The sequence below is a fragment of the Hyaena hyaena genome, unplaced genomic scaffold (assembly GCF_003009895.1).
Source record: "Hyaena hyaena isolate Hyena2069 unplaced genomic scaffold, ASM300989v1 scaffold_674, whole genome shotgun sequence".
In the NCBI taxonomy this organism is placed as follows: domain Eukaryota; kingdom Metazoa; phylum Chordata; class Mammalia; order Carnivora; family Hyaenidae; genus Hyaena; species Hyaena hyaena.
The window spans coordinates 304,019-326,582 of NW_024081309.1; the positions used below are offsets into that span (position 1 = coordinate 304,019).

At 36.5% G+C, this 22,564-nt stretch overlaps 1 protein-coding gene across 1 annotated transcript in view; it reads right to left on the reverse strand.

Annotated features, from left to right (window-relative positions):
• The window catches only part of ZGRF1 (zinc finger GRF-type containing 1), an 89,480-nt gene that overhangs the window by 64,811 nt on the left and 2,105 nt on the right, over positions 1-22,564 (reverse strand). The window contains exons 2-6 of the mRNA XM_039217256.1: positions 18,018-18,108; positions 16,051-16,131; positions 5,485-5,544; positions 3,382-3,567; positions 861-3,087 (exon numbers count right to left, since the gene is read on the reverse strand). Of these exons, the coding sequence (XP_039073187.1) occupies positions 861-3,087; positions 3,382-3,567; positions 5,485-5,544; positions 16,051-16,131; positions 18,018-18,038 (2,575 nt within the window). The 5' untranslated portion in view covers positions 18,039-18,108. The remainder of the gene's footprint in view (positions 1-860; positions 3,088-3,381; positions 3,568-5,484; positions 5,545-16,050; positions 16,132-18,017; positions 18,109-22,564) is intronic.

A 22,564-nucleotide genomic window follows, 5' to 3' on the forward strand; every position in this document is an offset into this window, starting at 1 on the left:
TATATTGTAGAAATGAAGAAGTAAATGTACTGATGTCTTTGGGAACCAGGGAGGGCCCCTTCTTATTTTAGAAGAAATATAATCATGAAATGGAAGGACAGGAAAAACCCTGTGGTTTAGAACTGGAATTAGAGATATCAATATGAACTCATGATTATTTTTTAAAAGTATCTTCCAGTAGGGTATCTGGGTGGCTCAATTGGTTAAACATCTGACTTCAGCTCAGGTCATGATCCTACGGTTCACTGGCTTGAGTTCTGCTTTGGGTGAGAGTAAGCCCCACTTCTCTCCCTCTCTCGTTCTCAAAAAAAAAAAAAGTATCTTCCAGCACATGTCTAAAACTGAATGACAGGAATGTATATTCACACACACATGGCTTATATATGCCTGTGTATGCTTATATATGCACAAAATATTTCCAGAAGGATATTCTGGAAGGAAACTGGCTAATCTGAGGATTGGACTAAAGGACTACAATAGGAAGGTGCCTTACTTTTCACTATATTATCTTCTATTAGAATTGATTTTACCAAGTACATGTATTGCCTATTTAAATACTGTGTAATTCTTTTTTTAAGTTTATTTATTTTGAGAGAGAGAGAGAGAATGAGCAAGGGAGGGGCAGAGAGGGAAAAAGAATCCCAAACGCCTCTTGCACTGTCAGCACAGAGCCTTTGCAGGACTTGAACGCATGAACCGTGAGATTATGACCTGAGCCAAAATCAAGAGTTGGATGCTCAACCCTGAGCCACCCAGATGCCCCAATACTATGTAATTCTTTAATGTGGCCTCCAAAGCAAATATTTCTCATCCTTAAGAGTTATACAGAGAACAATCCAAAACAAACATGCCAATCTAACCTTCAGGACTGCTGTCTGGCTCATATGTCTGCAAAGTTCCTTGTTGTTTAAAGACAGTATTTTTCTTTTTCAGTATTTCCAAGCCTTCTAAAGCTGTACTGTGTTCCGACAATGACTTTAAAAGGGAAATGTTATTTACTAATCCAGAGAGTTCTGAAGGATTTCTAGGAATATTCCTGCACTGTTTGGTTTCCCCAGCAGTTTCTACTTCAATATGATTATGGTCTATACTTCTACTAATCTCTCCCAAGTCTTCAGATTCAGGAATATACACTTCTGTGTCTTTGAAAATTGGATGATTTTTTCCCAGAGGGTAAGATAAAGAATTAGAAACTTGAGTATTTGATTTATCAAGTGCAATACATTCTTCTGAGTGATTCTGATGGACATTTAATTGTTGGATACTGATATCACTGCTAGAAGTTGACGGTAAAACCCATTCATCATTTTTGTCTAAATTACTTCCCATAATAAAAGGCTGAAGTTCATCCTGGTCTGAGAATAGGCTATTTTCAGGAGTCTGATTAGTGGCTATGTTTAAATGAGGAATATGTAAATTCAAGCTTACATCTTTAGATTTACTCAGTAGTGAAGCAGTATCATAGTTAACTCTCACTTTTTGAATAGATTTGTTAGCATCTCCATTATTATCTACATATACATCATCAGTCCACTCTAAGGATGAGTCAAAATTGCTTAATGTGTCACTATACTCCTCTATTTCTCTTTCAATATTTCCAGCTTTCCAAGGTTCTGTGTCAAAACCTTCATAAGCTTTATCACAAAACTGTGATAGAAGAGTCTCTTTATTAGGAGATGTCTCTGTAGGTTTATCCCCAATGGATGTTAAGAGAGACAAATGTTCACTTGGACTTGGACTACTGTCATCAACGAAAGTTTCCTTTACACAACTCCCTGATTCCTGGGAAATGTTGTTTTCCTGTGACTCCTCCTCAGTGTCACTGGTTTCAAAATTGTTCAGATTAAAAGTCACCTCCACAAGCGGCTGTGTTACATTGCTCATAGGTTTAGGAACACTATGAAGACTTTCCTTATCAGTATCACTTTCAGAAAGCATGTGGGGACAGTCATCAGAGACCTGAGAATTGTTACTTATAGAAGATTCAATCTGTAGATGTTCATATTCTGGCAGGAACGACACTGGCTGTCCGTACTCCTTTTCTGGAGTTCCACATATATTTATTTCCTGAGTATTTTCTCTAATGAGAACTGATCCTTTTAGACATATCAGGCCATTTTCATTAACAGGTATATTATTGTTTTGAATGTCAGGTTCTGATAATAAGCCATCATTCTCTACATTGCTACAGGTAACTGGTACACGGTTGCCTTCACAGAATGAAGGAATTTCCAGTTTTACTTCCTGATCCCAAGATTGATCATTAGCATCTACTGGCTTCTTTTCATTATGCTTTTTACCCTCTTTAGCACATGTTTCAAATAACTGTACCTTTTCTTGTACCAAAAGATCTTTCAAATTTAAATTTATATTGTCTCCCTTGGGTTTCCTTTCTATATTATTTCCATCTTCGGTAGAAGAATGTACAGGTGAATTCTGTGAGGATAAATACATGGCCCATCGGCTTTTATTTCTCATGGATTTTTCTGATGGATGCTGGCAGTGGAAACTTTCTGTGCTCTTCACTTCAGCACACTCCTCCTGTTCAATTATGTACTTTGGGTTAGTAGGAATGTTTACACTTCCTTGTAGTTGTATCTGAGGAAGATGTTCTGTAATCCCAGAATTTAGTTCCTTACACATAGTTGATTTGGACTTCAAAAGAGCTAATATCTGTGCTTTGCTTCTGATGTTTTGTGAAACTCCCAAACAGTGAGATGTCAAACCATCTTTTTTCAGGTCCTCATTGGTCTGTAAAGAATCTGAATGCTTATTTACAGAACAGACAGGAAAGCAAGAATAATTTTCTTCACACAGCATTTCTGGGTTACTCTTATAAGATGGAGTAGAGACAAATGAAGAAAAATGTAAGCCATTTGCTTCTCTTTTCTTGTAAGTGACAATGTTCTCAGGGTCTACTGGCATATTATTTATATCTTTCTTGCCAGCAGTAGAAAACAAAGGAGGTGTGCTATACAAGGGAGAAAGAAAATTATGGCCAGGTTTCTTAGCCTCAAGTGATGCAGCTGATTCACCATTTTCCGTAATAATAATTTTCTTTGGCACTTGACGTGGTCCTTGAAAACCCTAAAAATATTAAAACAATTATTAGCTGTTCCATTATCTATGAAGAAAGTGTAAAATGAACTGGCTCAAAAAAAGGAAAGGAAAAAAAGGTAAAGTAATAAAGATATAAAATTTGCTAAATTAAAATGTTAACACCCATTTGTATTAAGATTTTTCTAATTAGGGTTTACTTCCCTACCTGAACATATATTAGGAAGTATCATTTTAATGATATAGAGTACAATAGCTTCAAATTCACTACTTCTTCGAATATGTAAAATATATTGATTTATTACTTTCAACAGAGAAACTTACAGTAAACTTCCTTTTTAAACCAGCAGGCTTGCATCCAAGGGACTGGCCAGAGGATGTATATCTCCTTGGACTTAACTCTGGTGCTTCTTTACTGACATTCTGTTTAATAGCTCTGCTTCCAGCAACTTTAACCTCCTCAACTGTGATTAAGTATCGATCACCTTCTAAGTCATCTCCAGGCTTCACCTAAATTTTAAACAATAAATTTTAAAAAACAAATAAGTTCTAAAACATAAATTTAAAATCATATAGATCTAATTATTTGATTGTGTTCCTGTGTTCCACTAGGTCACTAACACTACTAGCAAGACACAACAGATATTCGATAAATAATTGTTAAATGTAAAACTCAGTAACTAAATCTTTATTATTATCTACTAGTTAATTACTGATAAGCATAAAAAAGAATAATACAACAAAACATTTTTCACCGATTTATTTATTTGATAATACACATATGAGACCCTTTCTGCATGCAGGAGATACAAAGACAAACAGGACAAGTACACACTCTCTGAAGAAGTTCACCAAGAACTAAACATAATTTTTAAAATTAGAGCTATTAAATATCAATTATATATCCTTATAAATTCATGTGAACTACCTACTCATAATTAAAACAAATTAAATATTATTATATATTATTGCTTAATCATAATCCAAAAAGCATTTTAATTACTTGAATAAACAAAATAGTTTTTAATGTTTATGTATTTTTGAGAGAGAGAGACAGAGCACAAGCAGGGGAGGGGCAGAGAGAGAGAGAGGCACAGAATCTGAAGCAGGCTCCAGGCTCTGAGCTGTCAGTACAGAGTCTGACGTGGGGCTTGAACCCACAAACCATGAGATCATGACCTCAGCTGAGGTTGGCTCAGTTGACTGAGCCACCCAGGTGCCTCATAAACAAAATATTTTTTAAAAAACAAAATAAGGGGCGCCTGGGTGGCTCAGATGGTTGAGTGTCAGACTTCAGTTCAAGTCATGATCTCACAGCTCGAGTTCAAGATGCACGCCGGGCTCTGTGCTGACAGCTGAGAGCCTGGAGTCTGCTTCAGATTCTGCATCTCCCTCTCTCTCTGCCCTTCCCCTGCTCACACTCTGTCTCTCTGTCTCTCAAAAATGAATAAATGTTAAAAAAAAAAAATTTAAAAAAAAAACAATCCCCAAAACATAGCACTTGCCACCATCTCTGCAGCATAAAAATAAGATTATTAAGCTGGTTGGTAAGACACAAAATCTGTGTCTTATATCAGATAATGTGCTTAGTCTTTACTAATGAAATGATTTAAAATGAAATAATAACAGTAGTTAGGCCCAATTAAGCATCTACTAAGTCAGCGCTTTCCCTAGACCCTCTTTATAAGAAATATAAAAATACCACAACCACTATTAATGTCATGTAAAATTTAAAAAGATTTAACACTATGACCAAAATCAACACAATGTTAACAAGAATATGCATTTTAACACATTTGGAATCACCATACTAAACTGCTAAGCATTTTACATAAATTATTTTCTAATTTTTTGACCAACACAATGAAGTCTATGGTTTACATGTTATAAACAGTACAGAAGTTAGACACAGAGATTAGTTAGAAAGCACTTGAAAGTGGGAAATGAATCCAGAATGACCAACTTTAATAGCCTTATTCTTTACACTGAAATATGCCTTTAGTCCCTTTTTTTCTCCAAAAGGGAAAAAGAATATTTGAGAAAATATTATAAATAGGAATAATTCCACAAAATATTTCCCACTATAGTTCTCAGCCTATCAAGACCAAGTAATAGAGTTAGGCTACAGGGTCACTTTCTGGGTTTAAATCCCAGTCTTACCACTGTAACTCTATGAATACAAGCAAGTTACTTAACCTTTCTGTACTGCACTCCTAAACTATAAAAATCACAGGGCTGTGTAAAGATTAAATGAAATAATATCTAAAAGATTTTAGCAGAGAGTACGGCTATTAACAAATGTTCAATAAGTACTAACTACAATTAATACTACATTAATACTAATGGTATTTAACAATATTCATAAAGGAAGTAAAGAGATTTTTTTAATTTAAATAACTTAAAAATAAGATAGAAACATTAAAATACCTCAAGGCACTTAAGAAATATACTCTCCAAACATTCTCCTTTGTCATCATATAAAATTGCCTGTATTAAAACAAAATATATGTTACACAGAATGTAATTCTGCTTTTCTTAAACATCTTCAATAAACAGCAAATCAAAAAGTGTTATATAAGTAACTCATATAATGAAATAATTACTTACCCACTTTGTTTTGGACTAGAAAGTGTATCTATTTCAGGGCACCTGGGTGGCTCAGTCAGTTAAGTGTGTGATTTCAGCTCAGGTCATGATCTCATGGTTTGTGAGGTAGAGCCCACATTGGGCTTGCTGCTGTCAGTGCAGAGCCTGCTTTGGATCCTCTGTTCCCTCCCTCTCTCTCTGCCCCTCCCCAATTTGAGCACACACATTCTCTCTCTCTCTTTCAAAATAAATATTTTCAAAAAAAGAAAAAAAGTGCATCTATTTCAAATGTTTCCTATGCAACTATTCAGTGGAAGAGAGCAAAGGTATACATATAAGGAATTCACAGTTAATCTCTATGAAAAGGATCTGGGACTTGAAAGAAAACAGAATTGGAATGCATCAGAGGGCAAAACAGGAGGCAAGCTGAGTAAAGAGTTTACGACAATGGTGTGGCATGAAGGATCAGCGAGATGATCAGTGCTTGAATTAAGGCATCAGCACTGGGATAGACACTTGTTTATGGGGTGTAAGTAATAAAACTTGTTGAAGTAAGGCATATGTGAGAAAAAAGAAGCTAAGGTAATTATAACTTTCCGGCTTTTTCCTTGTGTCTCTAGCCATTTTTTATACCAGTTTCTCCACTAGTCCCTTAAATATTTCTGTTTCCATCACTTTGGAAAATAGCTTGGTAGTTTCTTAAAAGGTTAAACATGAGATGCCACATGATCCAGCAATTCCACTCCTAGATACATAATACAGAGAAATGAAAACATAGATCTTCACAAAAAATTGCACACAAATGCTCATACAAACATTACACATAACAGCCAAAAAGTAGAAACAACTTATACGTACACCAATTAAAGAATGGATAAATAAAATGTGACATATCCACACAATAGACTATTACTGAAAAATAAAAAGAATAAAGTATTGACATATACTTTAACATAGATGAACCTTGAAAACATGCTAAACGAAAGTAGTCATTCAATGAAAGAACACATATTATATAAGTCCATTCATGTGAGAAGTCCAGAATAGGCAAATCTATTGTGACAGTAAATTAGTGGTTGCTTAGGGCTGGGAGGTAGGTACTGAGTAGTGACCATTAATAGGAATGGGATTTCTTTTTGGGTGACCAAAGGTCTGAAATTATATTATAGTAATGGTCAGCAGAATTCTGTGAATATATTAAGAAACATTAAACTGAATACCTTAAATGGGTGAATTGAAAAGTTTGTGAATTATATCTCAATATAACTCTTTAAAAAAGTGGTGTTTACAAAGGCTCTATCTTTCCCCCTCTATTCTTTACATTCTCTACTCCATCCTTTGGCAGTATCATCCACACAAACCAGATCATGTCATGCTTCTGTTCAAATCCTTCCAATGTCTCCATAGCTTCCAAAGAATAAGAACAAAAGTTCTTTCAATGACCAGTAAGGCCTACATAATCCCCTTTATCTTCATTCTCACCCTTGCTCACCCTACTCCTTGTTGTTTGCCTAACACACTGGCCATACATATTCATTTAGTTTATTGGTCTGTTTCCTCCATGGTGTTTCCATGAAGTCAGGGATTTATGTGTTTTGTTCTCTCCCTAGAATAGTGTGTAACTCATTACAGGTGCTCAAAAAATATCTGTTAAATGAATAAATGAATGTATCCACTCCAGCATCTTCAAATATCCAAATGCCACATACCCCCAATCTATCTTTATCAGTGGTCCAGAACTTTCCTGAGTTCCAGGTCTATAGAGCCAATTACTTAAATGTTCCTAGGACAGTACAAATTCAGTAAGTTCAAAAACTGGAACTCAAAATCCTAATTATTCCTCCTAAACTTTTTTTTTTTTAGATATCCTATCTCAGAACCATAACCACAGTACAAAAATCTGAAACTCATTATGGATTCTCCTCACCTTTCACATCCAAGACCTTAAGATTCTATAATATTTTCATAATTTCTCCCTCATCATCTTTTCTCTCTACTGTCATCGCTTGGTCAGATACCCATCACTTTTTGTCTATATATTCTTTAGTCTACAGCCTTCCTAACTCCAATCTTTCATCCTACACAGCATTAAAGTTATGATACATATTGCTGCCAAAGTGATCTTTCTAAACCAGAAACCTGATTATGTCACTCTTCAACTCATAATTCTTCACTGGCTCCTGAAGCAGAGAATACAAAGTCCTTCATTATATGACTCCTGTCTGCCTCTTTAGCTACGTTCTACAATTTCCCAATGAGTCCTTCATTCCATGTATATTTAATTGCTTATAGTTCACCAAGTGTTTAATATAGTTTCATAGCTCCATGTTATAGTTATGATACCATCTTTAGTTTCCCTCCCTCCAACCTATCAATTCTGTTTACAAAACAAAAAAAATACTCAAAAAATATTCTTCATCTGGAAAGACTTCTCAGAACCAAAGTCAGACTTTGATATCTTTCCTTCATACTCTCATAGACCCTAAGCATATCTCTTTACATATTATAATCTTATGTTCTTAGATAAAAGCTCCTTGAAGACAAAAACTATAATAACAGTTACCATTTACTGCATTTCTACAGTGTGCCAGGGATTTTGTTAAGAGATTTATACAGGGGCGCCTGGGTGGCTTAGTTGGTTAAGCGTCCAACTTTCGCTTAGGTCATGATCTCGTGGTTTGTGGGTTCGAGCCCCGCGTCGGGGTCTGTGCTGACTGCCAGCTCAGAGCCTGGAGCCTATTTCAGAGTCTGTATCTCCCTCTCTTTCTGACCCTCCCCTGCTCACGCTGTCTCTCTCCTCTCTCTCCTAAAAATAAATTTAAAAACGTTTAAAAAAAAAGAGATTTATACATTTTTCTTATTTAATCCTCAAGACAACTTTATGAAAAGAAACTATAGGCCTTGAGAGGCTAAATAACCTGCCAAGATTACACATCTAATAAGTGAAGAATGAGGATTCAAACTAAGGGGTCTTTTTGACATTAACATGTCTTTTACATTGCCTTCATATGTCTTATTTAACTTTTCCCATTGCCTACCAGCAACATATGTTTATTGAATGATGACTCAATTAATGGAAGATGAGTAACTGTGACAGTAAGCATTTGGATAGGTAGGGAAAAGGAAAAGGTAATACTAGCAAGAGAAAAGGTGCAAGCAGTGGCTTGGATTTGAGAACAAGAGTGTAATTTAGGATCTACTAACTTTCCTGGATTACAGAAAATCCCTGGGACTAACTTGAACTTTTCTTGTTTTCCTACAATTTACCAATGCAAGGTATAAAAGGGCCATTCAATACACATGTGCTATAGATAAAGTTGGATAACACCACTAGCGTGACCTAATATTATAATTTTGTACCAGAAGACATGAAGGATATGCAGAATCTAATCAGATGTCTTTTTTGTTTTTTAATGTTTGTTTGTTTGTTTATTTTTAATGTTTATTTATTTTCAGAGAGAGAAACAGAACATGAACAGGGGAGGGGCAGAAAGAGAGGGAGACACAGAATCTGAAGCAGGCTCCAGGATCTAAGCTGTCAGCACAGAGCCCAACTTGGGGGCTAGAACTCTCAAGCCCTGAGTTCAAGATCTGAGCCAAAGTTGAATGCTCAACCGACTGAGCCACTCAGGTTCCCCAATGTTTATTTATTTTTTAGAGAGAGAGGCAGACAGACAGAACGTGAGCAGAGGACGAGCAGAGAGAGGGAGACACAGAATCTGAAGCAGGCTCCAGCCTCCGAGCTGTCAGTACAGAGCCCAATGCAGGGCTCAAACTCACAAACAGCGAGATCATGATCTGAACCAAAGTCAGACACTTAACCAACTAAACCACCCAGGTGTCCCAGATGCCTTTTTAATATAAGATAAAATCTATAATACATTGAAGACTTGGCCCAACCAAATAGGAAAACTATTAAATATATGTATATATGTAGAGAGAGATAAAATAGGTCAATCAGTGAATAGATTAGTTAGTTTAAGACAAATTATTTCAAAATATAAATGAAGACAGGCATAGATATTCATCTATTCAAATTAAAAGAATTAGATAATTAGTGGCTGGTGCAGTCACTCTGGAAAACAGTATGGAAGTTCCTCAAAAAATTAAAAATAGAACTACTCTACAACCCAGCAATTGCACTACTAGGTATTTATCCAAAGGATATAGGAGTACTGATTCGATGGGGCACATGCACCCCAATGTTTATAGCAGCACTATCAGTAACAGCCAAAGTACGGAAAGAGCCCAAATGTACATCAATTGATGAATGGATAAAGAAGACGTGGTATACATATACAATGGAATATTACTTAGCGATCAAAAAGAATGAAATCTTGCCATTTGCAACAACATGGATTGAACTAGAGTATACTATGCTAAACGAAATAAGTCAGTCAGAGAAAGATAAGTATCATATGCTTTCACTTATATGTGGAATTTAACAAACAAAACAGATGAACATAAAGGGAAGCAAAAATAAGATTAAAAACAGAGAGGGAGACTGACCTAAATACAAAGAAAACACAGGGCTGCTTGTGAGGTGTTGGGTGCTGGGATGAGCTAAATGGGTGATGAGAATTATGGAGGCCACTGATTGGAAGGAGAACTGGGTGCTATATGTAAGTTATGAATCACTAAATTCTAGTCCTAAAATCATTATTATACTATATGTTAATTAACTTGGATTTAAATGTAAAAAAATAAGGGCACCTGGGTGGCTCACTTGGCTGAACATCCAACTTCAGCTCAGGTCATGATCTCATGGTTAGTGAGTTCGATCCTCACGTCATGCTCTGTGTTGACAGCTCAGAGCCTGGAGCCTGCTTTCGATTCCCTGTATCCTTCTCTCTCTGCCCTTCCCCCACTAATGCTCTGTTTCTTTCTCTCTCAAAAAGAAACATTAAAAAAAATTTTTAATAGGGGTGTCTGGGTAGCTCAGTCAGTTAAGCGTCTGACTTTGGCGCAGGTCATGATCTCATGGTTCATGGGTTCAGGCCCCGCGTTGGGCTCTGTGCTGAAAGCTAAGAGCCTGGAGCCTGCTTCGGATTCTGTATCTCCCTCTCTCTCTCTGCCCCTTCCCCGGATCACACTGTTGCTCTCTGTCTCTCAAAAATAAATAAACGTTAAAAAAAATTAATAATAAAATAAAAATTAAAAAATAATAAAAGAATTAGATAATGCCATAACTGAAACCTAAGATATCAACCATGAGACCAACACTCTAAAGGGCATGGACTTAGAGATCCTGTTGTTACTCCAACTAGACACAAGGTTCAACATATCCCTTAATGATGCTGGTAGGGGTTCAGTGATTATCTGTAACCCTAGGTCTCAAGTCTCAGCCTAGAATCTAATTAGTAACTTCTGCTCACCGATATAACTTCAATTTACTTGGGACAGTAACATTTTTATTTAAAGTTTATTTATTTGTTTGTTTGCTTATTTTTTACTAATCTCTACACTCAATGGGCTCAAACTCACAATTCACAACCCTGAGATCAAGAGTCACATGCTTTATGGACTGAGCCAGCCAAGTGCCTCTAAATTTTTTTTTAACTATCGAAAAGTGCCTTTTAACTCCTGAAACATTTAGAACTGGATAGTGAGAAGGCCGTAAATCAAACCAAAAATATCAATGCTTTTGATTTAAGATCATGAATAGGTTTTAGTAATTATGCAACCAATGATTTTGAAGTATCTGTTATTTTAATTTTCAAAAATTATTTTTTACTTTAAAAAGTACTTGTAGGGGCGCCTGGGTGGCTTAGTCGGTTGGGCGTCCGACTTTCGCTTAGGTCATGATCTCGCGGTTCGTGGGTTCCAGCCCCGCGTCGGGGTCTGTGCTGACTGCCAGCTCAGAGCCTGGAGCCTATTTCAGAGTCTGTATCTCCCTCTCTTTCTGACCCTCCCCTGCTCACTCTGTCTCTCTCTCTGTCTCTTAGAAATAAATAAAAATATTAAAAAAAAAAAGAGGACATATATAAAATTAAAAACAACTTAAAAAAAAGTACTTGTAATGTTTTAATTTGCATGTTATCTACGATTAGACAGACTATACATTTATGATTCCAAATGTGTAACTAAGGAATTCATTTTGGATATGTGGCTTTTATTATTTTTTTAACTTTGAGAGAGAGGGAGAGACAGAATGCAAGCAGGGGATAGGAGCAGAGAGAAAGAGAATCTTTTTTTTTTTTTCACACTTACTTATTTTTGAGAGACAGAGAGAGACAGAATATGAGCAGGGGAGGGGCAGAGAGAGGAGACACAGAATCTGAAGCAAGCTCCAAGCTCTGAGCTCTAATCAGTCGCGGGGCTTGAACTCATAAACCATGACATCATGACCTGAGCCAAAGTCTGATACTTAACTGACTGAGCCACCCAAGCGGCCCAAGAGAATCTTTTTTAAATTTTTTTAAAAAATTTATTGTTGAGACAGAGAGAAACAGAGCATGAGCGGGTGAGGGGCAAAGAGAGAGAGAGAGACACACAGAATCCAAAGCAGGCTCCAGGCTCTGAGCTGTCAGCACAGACTCAAACCCACGAGCTGTGGGATCATGACCTGAGCTGAAGTTAGACACTTAACCTACTGAGCCACCCAGGAGCCTCGAGAAAGAGAATCTTAAGCAGGCTCCATGCTCAGCACAGAGCTCAACATGGGGCTGATCCTACAGCCCTGACATCATGGCCTGAGCTGAAATCAAGAGTTGGATTATCAAATGAGACACCCAGGTCCCCCAGATATGTGACTTTTTAATTGAAAGAGATGGCTAACTTAATTTTACTAAGTTTATAAATAATATTAGAATATTTACAAAGCTTTAAGAATAAAAATATTTATGTTTAAGTTACTAGATATACTAGAAGGATTTAAGCAATTGGGAGGTTTTTGTTTGTTCGGGCAACTACAACGCTAAAGAAAGAAAATCAAAGGCACCTGGCTGGCTCAATTAATACAGCATGCAACTCTTTTTTTTCGTTTAGTTTAGTTTTTATTTTTTATTATTATTTTGTTTTTTATTTGAAAGACAGAGAGAGCATCAGCTGGGGAGAGGCACAGAGGGAGGGAGGGAGAGAATCCCAAGCAGGCTCTGCACTGAATGTGGAGCCCAAGGGAGGACTTGATCCTACAACCCTGGCATCATGACCTGAGATGAAATCAAGAGTTAATTGCTCAACCAACTCAGCCACCCAGGTGCCCCAGGATGCAACTCTTGATTCTGGAGTCATGAGTTTGAGTCCCACATTGGATGTAGAGATTACTTTAAAGACGAAAGGAAAGAAAGGAAAGAAAGGAAAGAAAGGAAAGAAAGGAAGAAAGAAAGAAAGAAAGAAAGAAAGAAAGAAAGAAAGAAAGAAAGAAAGAAAGAAAGAAGAAAGAAAGCAAGAAAGAAAGGAAAGAAAGAAAGAAAGAAAGAAGAAAGAAAGCAAGCAAGAAAGAAAAGAAAGAAAGAAAGAAAGAAAGAAAGAAAGAAAAGGAAAGTAAAGAAAGAAGAAGAGAAAGAGAGAGAGAGAGAAAGAAAGAGAGAGAGAGAGAGACGCCTGGCTTGCTCAGTAGGAGGAGTATTTGATTCTTGATCTCAGGGTTATGGATTTGAGCTCCATGTTGGGTGTAGATTACTTAAAAACAAAATCTTTAAAAAAAAAAGAAATTTGTAAATGTAAAATATTTAATGGTATGTTGTTAATAGACCAATAATTAAAAGGATCCAGTTTGTTCAACTTAAGTTGACTGAACATTAAACTCACTGAACATTAGTTAATAGGATGTATAAGTTGAACTTAAAGGTTTAAAGGAAAACTATTTTTTCTTTTAATTTTATTTTAACTAATTGTTAATTCAAAAATAATAAGTAGCCTTTCTACATTAAAAAGCTTCTCTGACTGATAATTTCACAGTGATAAATATGTAGAATAAGGACAGAATATAGAGATCTTTAACTGCTAACTGAGAAGTATGACTCCTAACTTTTATCAATTCAACTGTGATAGAGGTGTTTTTGTTTTTAACTTGTAATATCAAGGGAGACAGTAGAATGGTTAGGATATGAACTCTGCAGCCAAAAAGCTGCATATTATGACTTCACTTTCTAGCTGTGAGATCTGTGGACAAGTTACTTCACCTTTCTGTGCTTCAGTTTCATCCTTAGTAAAATAAAGATAAAAATAATATCTAATAGTGGATTTATGTAGACTAAGTAAGTTGACACATTTAAAGCATGTGGGGCACCTAGTAAGCAGTTAAAAATATAAATTTTTTTTAATGTTTCATTTATTTTTGAGAGAGAGACAGTGTGAGCAGGGGAGGGTCAGAAAGAGAGGAAGACAGAATCTGAAACAGGCTCCAGGCTCTGAGCTAGCTGTCAGTACAGAGCCTGATGTGGGGCTCGAACCCACGAACTGTGAGATCATGACCTGAGCCGAAGTCAGACGCTTAACCGACTGAGCCACCCAGGCGTCCCAAAACTATAAATTTTTTAAAAATCCATCTAGGTGGCGTCTGGGTGGCTCAGTCGGTAGAGCATCCTACTTCGCCTCAGGCCATGATCTCGTGGTTTGTGGGTTCGAGCCCTGTATCAGGCTCTAAGCCTGGAGCCCACTTCAGATTCTGTGTCTCCCTCTCTGCCCCTCACCTGCTTGCACTATCTCTCTCTCTCTCTCAAAAATAAATAAACATTAAAAAAAAAATTTCTTTTTGGGGCACCTGGGTGGCTCAGTCGGTTAAGTGTCCGACTTCAGCTCAGGTCATGATCTCACAGTTCGTGGGTTCAAGCCCTGCATCAGGCTCTGTGCTGGCAGTCAGCTCAGAGCCTGGAGCCTGTTTCAGATTCTGTGTCTCCCTCTCTCTCTGACCCTCCCCTGCTCATGCTGTCTCTCTCTCAGAAATAAATAAAACATTAAAAAAAAATTTTTTTTAATTCTTTTAATCCATCTGGGAAGGGGGGGGTGAAGGGACAAAATGGATGAAGGAAGTCAAAAGATACAAAATTCTATTTATAAAAATAAGTAATGTACAGCATGGTGACCATAATTAATACTACCATATTGTATATTTTAAAGTTGCTAAAAGTAAATCTTCAAAGAACTCATCACAAAAAATAAAAGAAAAAAAATGTTTCTAACTATATATGGTGACAGACGGTAAACTATACTATGATCATTTTGCAATGTATATGAATATCAAATCATTACACTGTATACTTGAAACTAACATAATGTTAAACGTCAATTATACCTCAATAAAAAAATAAACAAATAGAGCAGATTGCTTTATTGGGTGGGCTTCATTCGATCAGGGAAGAACTGAAGAGAAAAAGCTTGAGTAAGAAAAAACTCCTCCTGCCTGACTATCTCTGAGCCTAGACATGAATGCTCTCCTGCCTTTTGACTCAGACTGAAGTACTGGCTCTTCCTCAGTCTCAAACCTTCCAACATTTATACTGAAACTACACTATTGGCTTTCCTGGGTCTCCATCTTACCAACTATAGATCTTGGGAATTGTCAGCTTTCACAATCACATGATCCAATTCCTTAGAATAAATCTCTTTTCTCTCTTTCTCTCTCTCTACACACACACACACACACACACACACACACACACACACACACAGAAAGACAGGGATTAAAGGGAGAGTAGGAAAGATTTATATATCTGTATGTATTTCTTTATAAGTACACATAAGACTGAGTCCTAAGGAAAAATTTAAAGTTTCAGAAGAGAATGTGCTCACAGAAAATACTTAGACATCAGTAAGCAATGTCAGGAAAGTGTGGTGTCACAGAAGTCAAATGAAGAGGTATTGTGAAGAATGGAGGAGCCAAGAGTATTGCATAAGGTTGTAAGAACTGGTAAAAGAATATTACACTTTGGCAGATGGAGATCCTTGAGCGTGAGAAAAGAAACCTATAGAAGGATCACCATATCTAGTAAAGTGAAAGACTACCCTAATAAATAATTCTCTCAAGACTGATTGGTTCATATCACAATCAAAGATTGAAAGAAAACATGAAAATAAAGAGTACTCTATACATAATTTTAAAAATCGGCAACTTTTCTAAAATGGTGTCCACCTTGTACATAGCATTTCACTGTATTACCATGTTAGAAATAGATCTTAATATAATTTTTTGTATCATTAAACTCATTGCCTGCAAAGAAAGTGCCAAAATTCCTAAAAAGGTTTACAGAAAATCTAATTCAAATTTTAAAAATTAAAACAAATTCAAAAATACTTACTGAACTTTTATAATGCACAAATTAATCACAGTGATCATTTGACTGCTTCTGTTTTCATATTGTTTCAGTTTACGGACAAATTTAACATTCTTTCATCTAGTCTTTTTAATAATCGAAAGTGAAGAATCTAGCTCTTGGCTTTTGTAGTCAACTGCTTTGTACTTACTTTGTTTCCCAAGTGAGTGATCTTCAGAGTACCATCTTGCCACACTTTTGACTTCTTCATTTTTTGGTGAGTATATAGTACCTTATTTCCAAAAGTACAAAAGAAATGGTTTCCTTTTACATGTATTAAATGTTATATATTTTTATACCCTTCCTACAAAAAATATTTAGACATCTTTTATCAAAACAAAAGATATCATAATAATAACAACAAAACATCAGGGTGTCTGGTTGATTCAGTTGATACAGCAGACAACTGTTGATCTGGGCAGTGTGAATTCAAGCCCAACACTGGGCATAGAGCTTACATTAAAAAAGATAATAATAATAAATAACAACAAAACATCAATTTAAAAAAAAACTTGGTAGTAAAAGTCAAAGTAGGGAAGAAAGGAGAAATAAAATCTAAGGAGGAAACTAAGAAGGCAACTGAACAATTTTGAGGGGCACCTGGGTGGCAGAGTCACGTAAGCATCCAACTCTTGATTTCAGCTTCGGTCATGATCCCAGGGTTGTGGGAATGAGACCCAAATTGGGCTCTCTGCCGAGTGTGGAACCTGCTTAGGATTCTCTCCCCTCCGCCCCTATCCCTCTCCCCGGCTCGCATGCATGCTTATACACTCTCTGTCTCAAAAAAAATAATAATAACAATGATAATTTTGAGTTTCTCAGTCATCAGCGGGAAGAGAAATATTTGTTAAGTTATACATAAGTCATGGTCTGTGCTCAAAATGTAGTCAAAAGACTCCTAGAAGTCCCCAAGACCTTTTCAGGGGTCTGTGAGGTCAAAACTATTTTCGTGATGGTATCTGCCTTTACTCTCATTTTTTAGAGCATACACAATGGTGTCTCCCAGGGTTATGTATATGCAATGCTGCAAGACTCAATTTCAGACTGAACGCAGAGGCAGATCTGAGAATCTAGCAGACTTCTATTAAGTCAACTGTTAGGAGGATTTGCAAAAAATGTACAGCAATGCTACTCTTTTCAATGTGTCTTCTTCTGTTGTTGTTTTGGAAAATATAGCTATTTGTATTTTTTAAAAAGATGATTTATGTTCAATGTAATATATTATTTTTAATGAATTAACAAACAGTTTTTAAATTTGTTCCAATTTCCCATATGAAAGACATCAATAGACATAAGCTCCATAATCAAAAATTCCCTGGGGTCCTCCATAATTTTTTAGAGCATAAAAGGATCCTAAGACTAAACACTTTAAGAATCACTAATCTAGGGGCGCCTGGGTGGCTTAGTCGGTTAAGCGTCCGACTTTCGCTTAGGTCATGATCTCGCGGTTCGTGGGTTCGAGCCCCGCGTCGGGCTCTGTGCTGACTGCCAGCTCAGAGCCTGGAGCCTATTTCAGAGTCTGTATCTCCCTCTCTTTCTGACCCTCCCCTGCTCACGCTGTCTCTCTCTCTCTCTCCTAGAAATAAATAAAACATTAAAAAAAAAATTAAAAAAAAAAAAAAGAATCACTAATCTAGATAGAAGAGGCCTGCCAATTCTTCAAAAGAAATTATTTCCTGGTCCTAACAAAATGCTTACAAAGTGTTTGTTCTAGAGGATTCTGTATAATAAACCTGAATAGTAGGCAAAAGACAGGGTTGCCAGGTAAGACATAAGGCAGTATTTGAGACATGGATACTTACACCAAAAAGTTATTCACTGTTTATCTGATATTCAAATTTAACTAAGTGTCTTGCTTTTAGGTTCTGAGGTTGTTTGTTAAATCTGTCAGCCCTAGAGAGACATTTGTGAAATGTGGAAGGAAGAATAAGGAAACAGTGGCGCACTTGGCTGGCTCAATGGGTGGGGCCTGCGATTTTTGATCTCAAGGTTGTGAATTACTGCCTCAAGTTGGGTGTAGAGATTACCTGAAAATAAAATCTTAAAAAATAATGATAATAAAATAAAGAAGATTTTAAAAAAAGAAAAAAGGAAATAGTGAAAACTGGTAAGACTCACAATAAATTCCTGGCTGTCCATTATTTCTTCCGAAATTATAAAACCAGGTAGGTCCAGAAAATAACCGTGGTTATTCAATTATTTATACCACCTAAAATGAAAACAAAGAACATTCAAGCCTGATGAAAAGAATAAATATCAAACACAACTGTTTTCCACAAACTCTTGACAGGAGAGAGAAATCTAAGAGTTCTAAGACTCTTAGAATTACCAAGGGAAACATAAGATATAATCAAGTTATCTGATACTAAGTGCATAAAAAAAGAGTGACCCTACTCTGTGGAAAAATAATTTGCCAAGAAAAACTAAGAGAAAAGTAAGTAAAATATACAAAATAGTATGTTATAAAATACATAAAATAATAAGACTATTAATATATTAATATATAACTATATATCATATATAAAGTAGTAGTGTGGAACGCTTTTTCCAGGTGCCATAACATGTATCAGAAAATGATCTTCCCCTAACAATAGAGATCTTATGGAAAGAGCTTCAATTTTCCATTTTCTGAATTGCTACTGGCACCACAAGATGGCCCCCTTTCGTTTTGAATTTTTCCTTTTACATCTTAAAGTCAATATATCATAGTATCCAGGAACAAATATACAAATTTCCTCTGCAAGGAATAATCTTTTCAATATTGTTGCAACAATATTGCAATGAGTACTGTAGTTGTCCTATGCTACTGGATAAAATTGTGACTGTGGGCAAATTTGGAAATCTAAAATTACTGATGGTGAATTGAAGAAGTAAATAGAGATGCCAAAGAAAAAAATTTCTAAAGCATTGGTTCCAAAGGTATGAACCCTGGACCAACAGGATAACATCACCTGAGAACTAGTTAGAAATTCAAAGTCTTGGGTCCCACCCTTGACCTATGAAATCAGAAAGGCTAAGGTCAGGCCCAGTACTTCGTTTTAACATGCCCTGCAAGTGACAGTGATATATGCTTAAGTTTGAGAACACAGGGCTAAACCATCCAGGATGATTCAATAAAACTGTAATTTGCAATTCTAGATTCAAATCCCCCTTCATACCTACAAAATATACCACTTACATATTATATATAAATTACATGTTTATTTCGTCTTTCCCTTAGTACTTGCTAGACCCTGTTCTAAACTGATGTACTAAAATGAACAAAATACTATTCCTAAACAAGGAATTTTCAGTATAGCAGGGTGATAATCAGTAACTGGAATAAACCATGACAGAAATAAACACAGGAGGGACACCTAACTGGATCTAAGGACATTAAATAAGGCTTCCCAAAGAACATAATGCCTAAGCTGTAAGCTGAAATAACCATAACTGAAAGAAGATGCCAGAAATTTATTTCCAAAATGTAATCAATACATACAAGGGCCTGTGAAAGATACAGCAAGGTATGATTAAGGAACTCAATACAATTAAAGAGTCAAGTTAAGCTAGTGAATAGTGAGAGAGAAGACTGAAAAAATGAGAAATCATAGGATTCAGATGGCCTTCTATGCTATGCTGAGTTGTTTGAACTTTGTATAAAGGAAGTGGGAAGGGTAGGGTTTTAAGAATAAGATTACATAGATTTTACAGAGATTGTTCTGCCTGCTGAATGGCGATGGGGGGATAAGGGATTAGGCAAACGAGATATGAATACTTGCCCCACAACACAGCTCACAGGACAGGACACAGGCCTACAGAGGCACTGTCTTTCAGAGATAAAACCCCCATATCCTACATCCCTCCCCTCAAGCCCACAGGAATTGCTAAATGCCTAATGAATGCCAAGAAGATAACAGACGTCCAGAGAAACACATCTTTCACTATTGTTTTACAGCAACTTGCTCCCAGCCACTGAAAGTGATGGACATTCTACATATGTAGAGACTACACGGTGTAGGCACAGCGCTGGGCCTGTGGCAGTGATTGACAGGAGACTGCTTTAATAACAGCTATCACTTGTTCAGTGCAATTATGTGCTACACATCTAACATGCTTTAAATGCTCACAACCCTATGGTATAGATTCCAATTTTTACATTATTTTACAAAAAAGGAAACAAAAGTACATAACAGCAAGTAATTTGCCCAAGATCACAAAATAAATGGCAGATTCAGAATTCAAAACTAAGTAGTTTAGGGCTCCTGCCCGGCTCAGCCACTACAGCATGCATGCAACTCTTGATCTCCAGGTCGTGAGTTGAAGCCCATGTTGGGCATAGAGTTTACTTTAAAAAATAATAATAATAAGTTTTTCGGGGCACCTGGGTGGCTCAGTCGGTTAAGCGTCCGACTTCGGCTCAGGTCATGATCTCACAGTTCGTGGGTTTGAGTCCCACATCAGGCTCTGTGCTGACAGCTCAGAGCCTGAAGCCTGTTTCGGATTCTGTGTCTCCCTCTCTCTGACCCTCCCCTGCTCACACTGTCTCTCTCTCAGAAATTTAAAAAAAAAAAAAATTAAAAATAAATAAATAATAAGTTTTAAAAACTAAGCAGTCTAAATCCTGGCACTCATAATCACAAATATGACGTAACTATTCATTGAGTGCCTACTATGTCAGGCAGGAATTAGACTAGATAACTTATATAAAATTTATATATAATATTTGTCAGTCACAGAATCCTGAAGAATAGATCACCACAACATATAGATTAGGAATAAGGTATTTACTAATTTAGGATTACTTATACCCTACTTAAGAATTGCAAGATGAATCCCCTTGTCTTCCTAAATTTGAGATATTAATTGAGGGATTTACAATTTAAAAGGAATTGTAAAGAGCCATACTCTCAGAAGTGTAAGTTAGATAATAAGAAAAAGACTAGCTTAAAAAAAAAAAAAGGCTAACTGTATTTAAAAATATTGAGAGAGGCCTGGGGCACCTGGCCTGGCACCTGGGGCTCAGTCAGTTAAGCATCTGCCTCTTGATTTCAGTTCAGGTTGTGGTTCATGAGTTTGGGCCCCACATGAGGCTCCTACTGACAGTGAGGTGGCTACTTAGGATTCTCTCTCTGTCTCTCTGTCCCTCTCTCTCTCTCTCTCTGCCTGTCCCTCACGCATGCAGGTGCACACACTTACTTTCCTTCGCAAAATATTTTTTTTTTAAAAGAAGTGTTAATAACTATTCTTCTTAAACTGTTCCAAAAAATAGAAATGGAAGGAAAACTTCCAAACTCATTCTACAACACCGGCATTACTTTGATTCCAAAATCAGACAAAGACCTCACTAAAAAGAAAAATTACAAGCCAATATCTCTGATGAACATGGATGCAAAAATTCTCAACAAGATACCAGCAAATCAAATCCAACAGTACATTAAAAGAATTATTCACCATGGTCAAGTGGGATTCATTCTTGGGATGCAAGGGTGGTTCAGTCTTCACAAATCAATCAGCGTGATACACATTAATAAAAGAAAGGATAAGAACTATATGATCCTGTCAAAAGAAGCAGAAAAAGCATTTGACAAAATATAGCATCAATTCTTGATAAAAACTCTCAATAAAGTAGGCATAGAGGAAACATACTTCAATATCATAAAAGCCATATACGAAAGACACAGAGCTAATATCATCCTCAGTGGGGAAAAAAACTGAGAGCTTTTCCTTTACAGTCAGGAACAAGACAGGGATGTCCACTCTCACCATTACTAGTTAAATAGTACTAGAAGGGGGCCCCTGGGTGGCTCAGTTGGTTGCGGGTCCGACTTTGGCTCAGGTCATGATCTCACAGTTTGTGGGTTTGAGCCCCATGTTGGGCTCTGTGCTGACAGCTCAGAGCCTGGAGCCTGCTTCAGATTCTGTGTCTCACTCTCTCTGTGCCCCTCCCCTGCTCATGATCTGTCTCTCTCTGTCTCTCAAAAATAAATAAATGTTAAAAATGTTTTTAAAAAGTAAAAAAATAGTACTAGATGTCTTAGCAATCAGACAACAAAAAGAAAAAAAAAAGGCATCCAAATCAGCAAGGAAAAAGTCAAACTTTCACTATTTGCAGATGACACAATATTGTATGTAGAAAACCAGAAAGAACCCACCAAAAAAATTGCCAGACCTAATACATGAATTCAGCAAAGTCTCAGGATATAAAATCAATGTGCAGAAATCTGTTGCACTTCTATACACCAATAATGAAGCAGCAAAAAAAGAAATCAAGGAATCGATCTCATTTGTAATTGCACCAAAACAATTAGGTACCTAGGAATAAACCTCACTAAAGAGGTAAAAGACCCTCTTGAAAACTGTATAGAACATTTATGAAAGAAAGTGTTTCTTTCCTTGTGAGAAGGGCACAAGGAAATGAAAAGCTTTCCATGCTCAGGAATTGGAAGAAAAAAACATTGTTAAGATGTCTGTACTACTCAAAGCAATCTACATATTCAATACACTCCCTATCAAAAGAACACCAGCATTTTTAACACAGCTAGAACAAACAATCCTAAAATTTGTATGGCACTGCCAAAGACCCCAAATGGCCAAAGCGATCCTAAAAAAGAAAAACAAAACTGGAGGCATCCCGATTCTGGATTTCAAGCTATATTACAAAGCTGTAGTCATCACCAGTATGG